Raw genomic sequence first — 14,013 nt, forward strand, 5'->3', positions numbered from 1 at the left:
CAGACATAAATGTGTTTGTTTTCTTTTTAGATGGTTCAGGGATGATGGGAGTACAGCCTGCTCCTGCTCCTTATGTTACAGCTCCTGTCACCCACCAGCCAGTACAGCCTATTGTGTAAGTAGTTAAAATAATTCTTTGTTTCAAGGTTAATTTGTCTTCCATTGAACCTGTATTATTCAGTGCACTCTTTTTTGTTCAGAACAGATACGCCGCTAAGTCACTTCAGTCGTGTCCGACTCTGTGCGACCCCATAGACGGCAGCCCACCAGGCTCCCCCGTCCCTGGGATTCTCCAGGCAAGAACACTGGAGTGGGTTGCCATTTCCTTCTCCAATGCATGAAAGTGAAAAGTGAAAGTGAAGTCGCTCAGTCGTGTCTGACTCTTAGCGACCCCATGGACTGCAGCCTACCAGGCTCTTCCGTCCATAGGATTTTCCAGGCAAGAGTACTGGAGTGGGGTGCCATTGCCTTCTCCATCAGAACAGATATAACTTATTTTAATTTCCAGTTATTACATAACCAGTGCACAATGCTGGAAAAGATTGAGGGCAGGAGACCACACAGGATGAAATGGTTGAATGGCATCACCCACTCAATGGACATGAATTTGAAGAAACTGTGAGAGGTAGTGAAGGACAGGGAAGCCTGGCATGCTGTAGTTCATGGGGTTGCAAAGAGTTGGACACAACTTAGTGACTGAATAACAACAACGTTATGTGCAGTGCTTTTAAGTCAGTGTTTTCATATTTCATAGAAAGCACATTTAAAAAATTAAGAATAACCTCTCTTTTATTAGAAAAGTCATTTGTGGGTCTTATTGATAAGAGTACAAATGTGTAAAAAATTGAAATCACCTAGAATCTCATTCATCCAGAGGTAGATATACCTAAATATGTATTCAGGAACCCATTTTATGTACAAATAAAACCACAAAAATATATACAGAACACACTATAGCATCATTTTAAAAAAATGACCTTTTTATGTAGAGATAAGCATAGATTCCTATGGTGAAATTATAAGCAATATAGAGACATCTTGTGTACGCTTTAGTTTCTTTCAGCATTTTCAATATTTCAGTTGCTAATATTTTGCAAAACTGTGTTCAGTATCACTCAGATACATAACACTGAATACAATCAAAATATACTCCCATCATTGCAGGGATTCCTGAAGATGCCCTCTTATAGCCAGACATAGTTCTGTCCTACCCGAATTCTCTCCTTAGCCACTGGCAATAACTGATCTATTTTCTATTTCTGTAATATTTCAAGCATGTTTTATAAGTGGATTTTTATAATATGTAACCTTTAGGGGTTGACTTTTTAGAGTCAGCATAACTGGAGATTCATCCAGGTTTTTGCATGTGTAAATTGTTCATTTTTTAAATTGTTAGTAGCATTCATTGGTGGGGATGTACCACAGTTTAACCATTCACTTATTAAAGATCTTATAAGTTATTATGAATTGATGCTTTTGAACATCAATTCAAGGAGAAGACTCTTGAGAGGCCCTTGGACTGCAAGGATATCCAACCAGTCCATTCTAAAGGAGATCAGTCCTGGGTGTTCTTTGGAAGGACTGATGCTAAGGCTGAAACTCCAGTACTTTGGCCACCTCATGCGAAGAGTTGACTCATTGGAAAAAACTCTGATGCTGAGAGGGATTGGGGACAGGAAGAGAAGGGGACGACAGAGGATGAGATGGCTGGATGGCATCACCGACTCAATGGACGTGAGTTTGAGTGAACTCTGGGAGCTGGTGATGGACAGGGAGGCCTGGCGTGCTGCAATTCATGGGGTCACAAAGAGTCAGGCACAACTGAGCGACTGAACTGAGCTGAACTGAAGTTATTATGAATAGAGCTGCTGTACACATTCTTGTACAGGTTTTTTTTTTTTTGTAAACACAGTCTTTATTTCTTCAGGATATTGCCTAGGAGTATTTGTTGGGTTGTATGGTAGTTACAAGCCTACTTTTGTAAGAAACTGCCAGACATTTTTCAGAGAGACTGTACTATTTTCCTTTTGTATCAGGAATGTATTAAAAACCTGTTTTTTTAAAAAACAAACAAAAACCTGGTTTCTTCATATCTTCCCCAATATTTGGCATGTGACTTGTGTTTAGGCCATTCTGGTAGGTGTATATATAGTGATTGGGGTTTTAATATAGTTTCCTAATAATGTTGAACGTGTTTTCATGTGTTTATTTACCATCTGTAAATCTTTGGTGAAACGTCTGTTGATATGGCTCAGATGGTAAAGAATCTGCCTGCAATGTAGGAGACCCAGGTTCAATCCCTGGGTTGGGAAGATCCCCTGGAGAAGGGAATGACAACGCACTCTACTATTCTTGCCTGGAGAATCCCATGGACAGAGGAGCCTGGTGAGCTACAGTCCATGGGGTTGCAAAGAGTTTGACATGACTGAGCAACTCAGACTTTCACTTTTCACTTTTTTACTTTCTGTTGATGTCTTTTGCACATTTTCCAATTGGAGCATTTTTTTTTAATACTGAGTTTTTAAGAGTTCTTTGTATATCCTAAATATTAGTTCTTTGTCAGATATGTGGTTTGCAAATATTTTCTCTCGGTCTAAAGTTTGTCTTTTCATCCTTTTAGAAGGGTACTTGTAAATTTTAAATAAGTCCAATATATCAACTTTTTTCCTGTGGATCATGTTTTCAGTATCAAGTATCTAGGTACTTGTTTTCCTAAGCCTGGATCCAAAAGATTTTCTACGTTTTGTTTTTAAAAAACAAAAGAACTCTTTAGTTCTTTGTTTTCCTGAAAGTTTTTATAGTTTTACATTTAACTTCATAATCCATTTTGAGTTATTTTTTGGGTAAGGTGTTAGATTTAGGTCAGGGTACCCATTCCCTGCCATGTGAGTGGCAGTAGCTCCCAGAACCATTGGTTGACAAGATCCTTTTTCCTGGGAATGGGTTTTATACCTTTGTCAAAAAAAGCTGGGCATGTTTTTGTGAGTCTCTTTCTGGGATTATTCTCTTCCATTGTTCTGTGTGTCTGTCCTTGTGTTGGTGTCACTTGATAATTGTAGCTCTGTGGAAGTTAGGAAATTGAGAAGTATGAGTTCTTCAAAGTTGTTTTTCTTTTCCAAGATTCTTTTTTGACTATTCTAGATCCTTTGTATTTCCATGTGAATCTTACTTGGAATGAGCTGCTCAGTTTGAGATTTTGATGGAGAGGATATAAAATCTGTAAATCTATTTAGTGTTCAGTTCAGTCACTCAGTCGTGTCCAATCTTTGCGACCCTATGGACTGCAGCACGCCAGGCCTCCCTGTCCATCACCAACTCCCGGAGCCTACTCAAACTCATGTCCATTGAGTCAGTGATGCCATCCAACCATCTCATCCTCTGTCATCCCCTTCTCCTCCCACCTTCTATCTTTCCCAGCATCAGTGTCTCTTCAAATGCATCAGTTCTTCGCATTTGGTGGCCAAATAAGTATTGGAGTTTTAGCTTCAGCATAAGTCCTTCCAATGAATATTCAGAACTGATTTCCTTTAGGATGGACTGGTTGGATCTCCTTGCAGTCCAGGGGACTCTGAAGAGTCTTCTTCAACACCACAGTTCAAAAGCATCAATTCTTCTGTGCTCAGCTTTCTTTATAGTCCAACTCTCACGTCCATACAGGACTATTGGAAAAACCACAGCTTTGACTAGACGGACCTTTGCTGGCAAAGTAATGTGTGTGCTTTTTAATATGCTGTCTAGGTTGGTCATAACTTTTCTTCCAAGGGGCAAACGTCTTTTAATTTCATGGCTGCAGTCATCATCTCCAGTGATACTGGAACCCAAGAAAATAAAGTCTCTCACAGTTTCTATTATTTCCCCATCTATTTGCCATGAAGTGATGGGACCAGATGCCATGATCTTCATTTTCTGAATGTTGAGGTCTAAGCCAGCTTTTTCACTCTCGTCTTTCACTTTCATCAAGCGGCTCTTTAGTTCTTCTTTGCTTTCTGCCATAAGGATGGTGTCATCTGCATATCTGAGGTTATTGATATTTCTCCCAGAAATCTTGATTCCAGCTGTGCTTCATCCAGCCCAGCGTTTCTCATGATGTACTCTGCATATAAGTTAAATAAGCACAGTGACAATATACAGCCTTGATGGACTCCTTTTTTGATGGGTTTCTTAGCATTTTTCTGTATATATAATATGTCATCAGTTAATAGAGGTTACTTCCTTTCCATCTAATGCTTTTTTTTTTTTTTTTCTTGTTAAATTGCCCTGACTAGAACATCCAGTGCAATGTTGAATAGATATTATGAGAATGGGCATTTTCATTTTATTCTGCTGTTAGGCAGAAATTTACCCATTTTGTCAAGATAATCTTACTATCTTGGCATCTAAGGCATTCAGTCTTTAACCATTAAGTATGATGTTTGTTGCAGATGTTTCATATCGCTTTTATTAGCTTGAGGAAGTCCCCTTGTATTCTTTGTTGATTCAGGAAGGGGTATTTGGTATGTTCTTTCAACATATTACTGAGTTGGAAATTGAATTTTGTGAAATGCTTTTTCTGCGTTTATTGAGATATCCTGTGGTTTTTGTTCTTCATTCTGTTAGTATGGTGGGGATATATTTATTAGATTCAGATATATTAAATCAACTTGCGTTCCTGTGGTAAATCTCACATGGTCAGCGAGTACAGTCCTTTTCATATCTTGCTGGACTTTTCAGTTTATTAATTTTTTGTTGAGGACTTTTGTCTATATATTCATGAGTGATACTGGTCTTTGGTTTTTGTTTTCTTTTGAAGTCTGTCTGATTTTGGTATCAGGATGATACTGGCCTAATAGAATTAGTTGGATGTGCTCTTCCATTTTCTGTTACTTTGGAGAGTGCGTTGTGTGAAGCATTGTTAATTTTTTCAGCTAGGTAGAATTCACCAGGAATCCAGTTTACCCTCATCTTTTCTTTATGGATAATTTCCTGATTACTAATTTAATCTCTTCCCTTGTCATTGGTTAATTCATATTTAAAATTTTTTTCTTGCACCAGTTTTGGTAGTTTGTTTCTTTCTAGAAATTTACCCATTTCATCAAGATAATCTAATGTGTTGGCATATGTTGTTCATAGTATTACAATCTGTTTTATTTTTATAAGGTCAGTAGTAATGTTTCTTATTTTATTTTTTTATTTCAATAATTTTAGTCTTGTTTATTGTACATTTTGACTAAACATTTGTCAATCTTGTTGATCTTGTTAGTGAATCAGCTCTTGGTCTAGTTGATTTTCTCTGTTGTGCTTTTAGTCTCCATTTCATATTATTTCTCCTTTCATCTTTTTATTTTCTTCTTTCTGTTTCCTTTGGGTTCAGTTTGCTTGTATATTTTCTAGTTTTTGAAGGTGGAAGCTTAGGTTATTGATATAGTGTCTTCTTTTTTAATATGTATATATTACAACTAAATTTTCCTCTTATTGTTTTAGCTTCTTCCTTAAATTTTATACATTATCTTTTTGTTTTCATTCATCTCATAATTTTTCAGTTTTTAATTTGATTTGTTCATTGATCCATTTGTTAGTTTGGAGTGTGTTGTTTAATTTCCATATGATTGTGGAAATTTTTAATAGAGCTTTAATATAATTCCATTGCAGTTGGTGGAGAAGGAAATGGCAACTCACTCCAATATTCTTGCCTGGAGAATCCCAGGGACAAAAGAGCCTGGTGGGCTGCCGTCTATGGGGTCCCACAGAGTCAAACATGACTGAAGTGACTTAGCAGCATTGCAGTTAGAGAACATATTTTGTATTTTTTTTTAATTTATTAAGGTTTATTTTAAGACTGAGACTTATAACATGTGGTCTGTGCTGTAGAATGTTTCATATGCACTTGAGAAAATTAGCATTTTCCTGTTGTTGGGTGGATAGTTCTATCAGTGTGACTTAGATATAGTTGGTTTATAGTTTTGTTTATTTTCTGCACTGAGCTCCTGTGCAGTTGTTTGTTATTAGAAGTAGTGTATTGAAGTCTCCAGTTATTATTTTTGATTTATTTCTCTCTTCGGTTGTGTCAGTTTTTGTTTACTGTGTTTTGAATCTCTGTAGCTATGTGTACATCTGCTCATAATTGTTATATCTTACTGATAAGTTGACCCTTATCAATATAAAAGATTCCTTTTTTGGTTCCAGTAATGCTTTTTCTTTACTGTTAAATGTAGCATTCCATTTTAATTCTCTTGCTTCTTTTAGTATAATTTGTCATTTTCTTTGTGGTTTCCTTGCAGACTGAAATTTATGTTTTTAATTTAAAAGAACTGAGTTCATATTAACACCGGTTTAATTTCCATAATATGTAAAATGTTTTCTCCAGTATAATGCCATTCCTTCCCTTCTTGATGCGCCTATTGCATACAAAGTATATTGTTATATATTTAAGCTCATCAATAGTTTTTAACTGTTCCTTCTTTCCTTTATGTAGTTGTCTTTTAAATCAGAGAATATAGCTGCAAATAAAAGTATATTAGTAATATCTTTAACCTTTACCTATGTAGTTACTGTTAACTGGTCTTCATTCCTTTGTGTTTACTCCGGTTACTGTCAAGTGTTTTTTATTTCAACCTGAAATGCATCATTTACTATTTCTTATAAGACAGGTCTGTTAGTGATGTCTTCTCTGAATTTTATTTAATAATGTTCTAATTTCACTTTTACTTGTGAGGCATAGTTTTCCTGGATATAGACTTCTTGGTTGACTTCCCCCTGCCCCCATCATCTCTCTGAATATGTCGTTTCCTTGCCTACTGGCCTTTATAGCATTTCTGATGAGCTGTTAATCTTACTGAAGATCCCTTGTATATGATGAGTTTTTATTTTCTTGCTGCTTTTGCAGTTCTTCTCTTTGACCATGATGTGTATAGATATGGATCTCTGAGCCTTTTTGCTTTGAGTTTGATGAGTTCTGTATGCATAATTTCTAAGAAGTACAAGCCCTGGATTACCAGGGGAAAAGAAAAAAAAAAATAAAAGGAAGGGTAGAAGGGGCCTTCAATTACTAGGGAATCATTGCTGTAACTTTACCCAACAGTTAGAACCTCTCACCTTTGACAAAATTCCCATCCCAGGCCTCCATAAACAGGGCAAGGTTTTAGGGATTTTATTAGTCTTATACCATCAATGCCATTAATAAAATCTATGACTCAGTGAAAAAAATTTTATTTGAGATAGTCAGACTTTTTACTACAATTATTTGTTTTATTCTTAAAATGGCTAGGAAGTTATTACTTTATTTTGGAGTAAACTTATTAAGTAAATCATTAGTTATGATATTATTTGAGGGACTTCCACTGCATTCAGAGAAGTGCATAAGTCATGTGTATATTGCTTGATGAATTATCACAAGTGTTTTTATTTGTATGTGAATGTTTTACTTGCGTGTAACTGCCACTTAAATTAGGAAGTAGATTCAGTAAATTTGAAAGTTCCATTAATTTTGAAAGCAGAGATAAGGGGCATTTACTTAAAAATTTCTCTTTGAATTATAAAGAAATAATTTCTCTATTTTGTGTGTGTGTGTTAGTCTCTTGATCATGTCTGACTCTTTGCGACCCCATGGACTGTAGCCCACTAGGCTCCTCTGTCATGGGATTTCCCAGGCAAGATTACTGAAGTGGGTTGCCATTTCTCTATTTTAAATGTATTTATATGCCATGCTATTTCAAAGAAGTATTGCATCTTCTTCTTGTTTTGTCATAAAAGGATTTAAATTATTAATTGTGTATTTGATGTAGGAGTACAGTTGGACAGAATGAGCTGAAAATTACAAGTAATCGAGCAATAAATTCAGGATTGTTTTTTGAAGATAAACCAAAGCCTTCAAAACAGTCATTTCAGTCTTACCAGGAAGCTTTGCAGCAGCAGGTATCCATTCATTTTTTTCATTTGTTCATTCATGTAATGTTAAACATCTTATGTGTTAGTACAGTGGCCCTTTAAAACTCAGAGTGTGGCTGAGGAGAAAGAATTCCATTTATTTATCATTAAATGTGATAAAGTTTGATATAGACAGGCTGGAATGCATGGGATAGGGAGAGTAATTGCCTTGGCTATTAGGAGGGCTTCACGTGGTTGATGGCTTTTGAGTTTCATGTTATACAGTGAATAAATATGAAATTCCTGGTGTATTCAGGGAATGGAATTGATGTAGGAGAAGGGGCTGGAGTGTTAGATTATACTGGATTGTGAAAGATAGCAAGTAAGGGGTTTTCAGTTTCATCTTGTTATCTATCGACAGCCAAAGGGAGGAAATCTCAAGCCAAAGGGTGAAAGAAATATAATTGATGTGAGCAGATGTGGCTTTTAGGAAGATATCTGGTTGTGATGTGGACGGTTGGGAAAGAGATGTGGCGGAGAAACCTTTTAGTAAAACTATTAGGTAGTCCAGCCAGGAAGTAACAAGGTCCTGCACCAGGTGGGGAAGATGGACAGGACATCGGAAGAGACATTTCTTGGATTTCATTAATAGGACTTAAATTTAGGGACTGAGGAAAGAACAGGGCTTTAAGATGATTCTGAGTCTTGTAAGAGGATGATAAAGCTATGAACTCTTAAGGATAGGGAAAACAGAGGCAGAACACTTAGGGAGGAAGATGACATTCTATTGTGGTTTGTAATATTTGGAGAGAGTTTACTTAGGAATAACTGTATCAAATGTGTGGATTTTGGGAGGGAATAGTTATATCTTCTCCAGAGAGGTCCCTGGAATTCTAGGTTTATATATTCACCTGAGATACCCTTCTACAAAATTCCACTGGGATTTCTTCTAAAGCTCAGATTTTTGTTCTGTTTTCTACACTAGGCAACCTCCTTGAAAAGTGGGCTTTTTAAAAATTACAGAATTACCAACATTATTTTTTTGTGTTAGGAATCTATAAACAAGAGACTGTATTTATCTGTTTTCAAATGAGCATATTAAAAACACCACTGACAGAACCAGAATCCCTAACCCTAGAATTTTTTATGTGATGACTTCCTTGACCTTCCTGAAGTAGTTACTTAAATTTGCTATGCATTTGGTAATGATTTTAAAAATAACTTTCCAAAATGTAGGTCTTTATTCATTGCCTATTTATATGTCTTTAAAGACCAACCCTGTGCTTACACTTGATGATGATAAGACCGTTTTGTGTGCTTTCATAAAGTGTACTTAAATAGCCTGGCATTCTCTAGAGAGCTTTGAACCTTCAGTACCTTTGAACTTTGGGAATGGAGTTTGCCCAAGGTAGAGTAGGTCTGGTGATGCGTAGGGAGTAGTTGGCCCACGTCTCAGAGGTGTGGGGAGTAGTTTGTGGCTGGCCAGGTACCATGAAAGGGTAGATGAAGAAAATGAAGGTAGGGAGAGTCTTGGAGCCCATGAAAATGGTGAGGTTAGGAAGGGAATAGCTCTGGGAGTTGGGAAGATGAAGTTGCCTTAGTCCAAGTGGCACCAGTGGCTGGAAAGGGCCCAAGTGACAGGATGTGAGGGAGTAGCAGCTATGTATTCCAGCTACCAAAGTGTTTTTAATTGTTTTTGCATATATTTGTGATATTAAATTTATAGTAAAGTATACTGGGAAAAAGTCTAATTTTCTAATAGGAAAAATAAAATAAAATATGATCTTAAAACTAATTTTTTGTATCAGAATACTTGTTAGCAGTTAGCATTTATTACAAATGTTTCTTAATGTTGTTAAGATTCAAGAAAGACAAGAAAGAAGAAAGAAAGAACGTGAAGAAAAAGAAGTATATGAAGCCAAATTAGAAGCTGAAATGAGAAGTTACAACCCCTGGGGGAAAGGTGGAGGTGGTGCTCCTCTGAGAGATGACAAAGGAAATCTGATAAGTATGTTGTTTCTATTGATTTTTAAAAAATATTTATTTGGCTGCATCAGGTCTTAGTTGCAGCATGTGGGATCCAGTACACTGATCGGGGGTTGAACCTGGCCCCCTGCAGTGGGAGCACAGAGTCCTAGCCACTGAACAACTAGGGAAGTCTCTGATTTGTTGTTTTTAAAAGAATCTAAGTTTAACTTTTAAAAAAATGGGGAGTAGAAAGAAGTGGGAATCATAGTCTGTAAGGAAAGGTCTCTTTTTATACAGCTTGATGCGGAAGAGGTATTTTGATAGTAAACATGATAGCATGTTAAAAAGCCTTTCTTCATTTATTATTATTACAAAATTTTCACCCTCTAATGATAATAACTCGATTGCAGAGAAAAGTTTATGTTAGTTAGCAAGTTTTTACCCAAACTAGTAGTTTGAATTTTTTTAAGTTTTCTAGTAAAAATAATAAAATCCTTACTGCAATATTTTTAAACTAATAAGGTGTCTTAAGTGATCTGATGTAGTTGTGGAAAAAGTGAAAGTTAAGTCACTTAGTCGTGTCCGACTCTCTGCAACCCCGTGGACTGTAGCCCACCAGGCTTCTCTGTCCATGGGATTCTCCAGGCAAGAATACTGGAGTGGGTTGCCATTTCCTTCTCCAGGGGATCTTCCCAACCCAGGGATTGAACCCAGGTCTCCCGCATTGCAGGCAGACACTTTAACCTCTGAGCCACCAGTTGAGCTCAGTTGTGGAATGTTATGTTTAATTCTTATATGCCATATACCCGCACAATGCAGGGGCTCTTGACAAAAACCTGGGCTCAGAAATGTTTGGCAGATTGCAGAATTATATTGATTTATCTTTCAATCATGTATTCTTAAAAATGTTTCATCTAGAAATCACACAACGGGCACTTTGAAAAGAGAGTTTTTGCAACTTGTTATATATGTTGGGATGGTCTTCAATTAGCTTAGAATAAAAGCAGAGAAAGATAATGGGTTTTTAAAAATCATTTAATTAGAAATGGGAAACGAATAATTAGAAAACCCATTAGAGTGATACAAAGTAAATTTGATGTTCTTCAGGTTTATGCTTTGTTGTAGGGATAACTGAGTGATGCAGTCAGAAGATATTGGGGGTTGAATTACTAGAGTTCTTAATGGCTATGTCTTTGATTCTCTGTTAAAGATGGCTTTTTAAAAAAGATGTATTAGAGGCCCACTTAGATTAATGAGGAAACTCTTTTCTTTCCCGATAGATTTATTCCTTTCCTATATTCATCTCATACTTTCTTCACAATTTTGAAGATTAGAACTCTTATTCTATTTATAAATAAGATGATTTTAGGTGATCCATTAAATATATATTTAATTTAATATATAAATTTAATTTAGGTGATCCATTAAATATGATTTAGGTGATCATATTTAATAAGATGATTTTAGGTGATCCATTAAACATATATTTAAAATTATATATTACTGGAATAAAATATATATTACTGGTTTTCCATTTATGGGTGGTACTGCAACATTTCCTTTGAAAGTAAAGGTATTTAAACAAAAAGTGGTCTAACAAAGAACTCCCGTTTCTCAGAGGCTTAAGGCAGTGTAAATTACTTCTCACTTAAACTGCATTTGATGCTATTTGAGTGGTTCTCCAAAAGTTGACTTGGGAATCTGCCTCTTCCAGTGTGTCACTCGTACCATTTTGGAGTCTTTAATTTCTAGCTGCATAGACATGGTCCAGAGGATGGGAGAACAAGTTGAGAATTTTGATGGGGCCTGACCTAAAGGTGGAGAAGTATCACTTTTGTCTTTGTTCAATTGTTCAAACCTATTTATAAGGTTCTAAAGTAACTTCTTGGGAGGCTAGAAGGGTTTCTTTATACCCAGGCGGAGGACATAAAATTGATAAGCATCTACCCAGTCTTTGCTATAGTAAATTTAAATTATGAATTGATAGAAGCATAATAGTTACCATGAAGGAAGTGCTTATGTAACAGAAACTTTGGGAAACACTGGAATAATTTCCTAGAAGTTTCCAGCTTGCCTCAAAGATTATTTCCAGTTCAGAGAATATAATTATAATGTCCTATATGTGTTTAATTGGTGGAAGTAAGTAGGTTAAGTGTTTGTTATTGAATTATAAAATATTATTTTAGAATTGCTTGACCTAACAGGAATGGAGCAAACCTTTCTGAGATTTTTATTTTTAATGGTAATGTTTAGTTTGCTTATTTAATGCTTCAGTTATGCCATGAAGTAAAAAAGGTGTGCTATTTTATCAAATGCAGTGGAACAGTTTTTTAATGGTATTTTCAAAGCAAGTAAACTTGAAGAATATGTTTGTTTTGTATTTAGCTGTTACATTTGAGAGAAGGAGAGGGAACCTAATTTTCCTATTATATTCCCAATATGTAGTAAAAACCAGTGTTTTCTTTTACTCCATTAGATGGCCAAGACCATATAACAGGGATTATGTTGGATGACTTTAATTCAGCTGCTGGCTTTTCTAATTACTCCTGTTTCATCTTTCATCTTTTATTACAAAGAAATTAAAGAAATTGGATGTTCAACATATTCTTAGCTCTCTGAGAAAGATCTCTTTGTAAGGTAGTTATTAATAAAATATCAAAATCTGTTACCCATACAATTTTAACATAGCATCAACCCTTTGAGAGTAAGTACCTCTCATTTTGATTATTTGTAATACATTTAACATCTGTTTCCTTTCTCAGTTTTTTTAAAGTTCCCATAAAGAAAAAACCGAGTATATTCTACAGTGAGTGAATGGATAAACTGTGGTACATTCATATGATGGGATGCTACTTAGCAGTTAAAAAAAAGAATGAGCAGAACAATTTGGGAGGCTTCAAAGAGAAGACCTAAGGGAAAGAAGCCCTTTTACATACACATATATTCTCAAAATATGAGGAGCCTGATAGGCTGCAGTCCATGGGGTCGCTAAGAGTCAGACACGACTGAGCGACTTCACTTTCACTTTTCAGTTTCATGCACTGGAGAAGGAAATGGCAACCCACTCCAGTGTTCTTGCCTGGAGAATCCCAGGGACGGGGGAGCCTGGTGGGCTGCCGTCTATGGGGTCGCACAGAGTCGGACATGACTGAAGCGACTTAGCAGCAGCAGCAGCAGAAATGGAGAACAAATCACTGGTACCAAGATTATGGCTGAGGACAGGGAATAACTATGATGGAATTTTGGGGGGTGATGGGACTGTTCTGATTCCTGATTATGGTGATGTTACTTGACTGTGTATTAAAATTTTTAAAAATTGTACACTAAGAGAAAAAGTAAAAAAAAAAATTAAAAATACTTAACCAGTTTGAAAGATAACAAAAGTATCTCATAGTTCTAATTGATTAATAGCAAGATTGTTTCATGTATATTTGATTAGGTATTTATATATTTTTTATGTATTATATATGCCCCAGTTAGATTTATGTTTGTTTTTATGTGATTTATTGAGAGACAATTTGCATATGATACAATTGACCCTTTTAATGTGTCAGTCAGGGCTATAAGTAATTCAAAGGCTTGATTGGGACTGGAGAATCTGTTTTCTCTATGGCTCCCTCACATGACTCAGGAGGCCCCAGTTCCTTGCCATGTGGGCTTTCCCTTAGAGCTCCTTAGAGTGTTCATTATGGAATGGTAGCTGGCTTTCTTTGAAGTGAGTGAACCAATAGATCTAGCAAGATGGAAACATAATGTCTTTTATGAAGTAGCCTTGAAAGTTTTATACCATCATTATGCAGAATCCTGGGCTTCCCTAATGGCTCAGACGGTAAAGCGTCTGTCTGCAATGCAGGAGACCCGGGTTTGATCCCTGGGTTGGGAAGATCCCCTGGAGAAGGAAATGGCAGCCCACTACAGTATTCTTGCCTGGAAAATCCCATGGACCATGGAGCCTGGTAGGTTACTGTCCATGGGGTCGTAAAGAGTCGGGGACGACCAAGTGACTTCACTATGCAGAATCCTTGTCATAAGAAGTAATCCACACTCTAGAGGAAGGGACTAGAGCTCCATCTTTTAAGGAATGTTTATATAAAAAAAATTTATGAATATGTTTTAAAACTCCACATGATATTTTTTCACTAGGAATACTAATGATGTTGGGTAAATGTCACTGTGACTTGTTTTGAATTGCTACTATTTGTT

At 36.2% G+C, this 14,013-nt stretch overlaps 1 protein-coding gene across 14 annotated transcripts in view; it reads left to right on the plus strand.

Annotated features, from left to right (window-relative positions):
- The window catches only part of CSPP1 (centrosome and spindle pole associated protein 1), a 192,467-nt gene that overhangs the window by 136,011 nt on the left and 42,443 nt on the right, over window positions 1-14,013 (plus strand). For all 14 annotated transcript variants that reach the window (XM_070802623.1, XM_070802624.1, XM_070802625.1 and 11 more), the window contains 3 exons: window positions 31-115; window positions 7,761-7,890; window positions 9,703-9,850. In XM_070802623.1, coding sequence (XP_070658724.1) covers window positions 31-115; window positions 7,761-7,890; window positions 9,703-9,850 — 363 coding nt within the window. The remainder of the gene's footprint in view (window positions 1-30; window positions 116-7,760; window positions 7,891-9,702; window positions 9,851-14,013) is intronic.

The sequence above is a fragment of the Bos indicus genome, chromosome 14 (genome assembly GCF_029378745.1).
Source record: "Bos indicus isolate NIAB-ARS_2022 breed Sahiwal x Tharparkar chromosome 14, NIAB-ARS_B.indTharparkar_mat_pri_1.0, whole genome shotgun sequence".
Lineage (NCBI taxonomy): Eukaryota > Metazoa > Chordata > Mammalia > Artiodactyla > Bovidae > Bos > Bos indicus.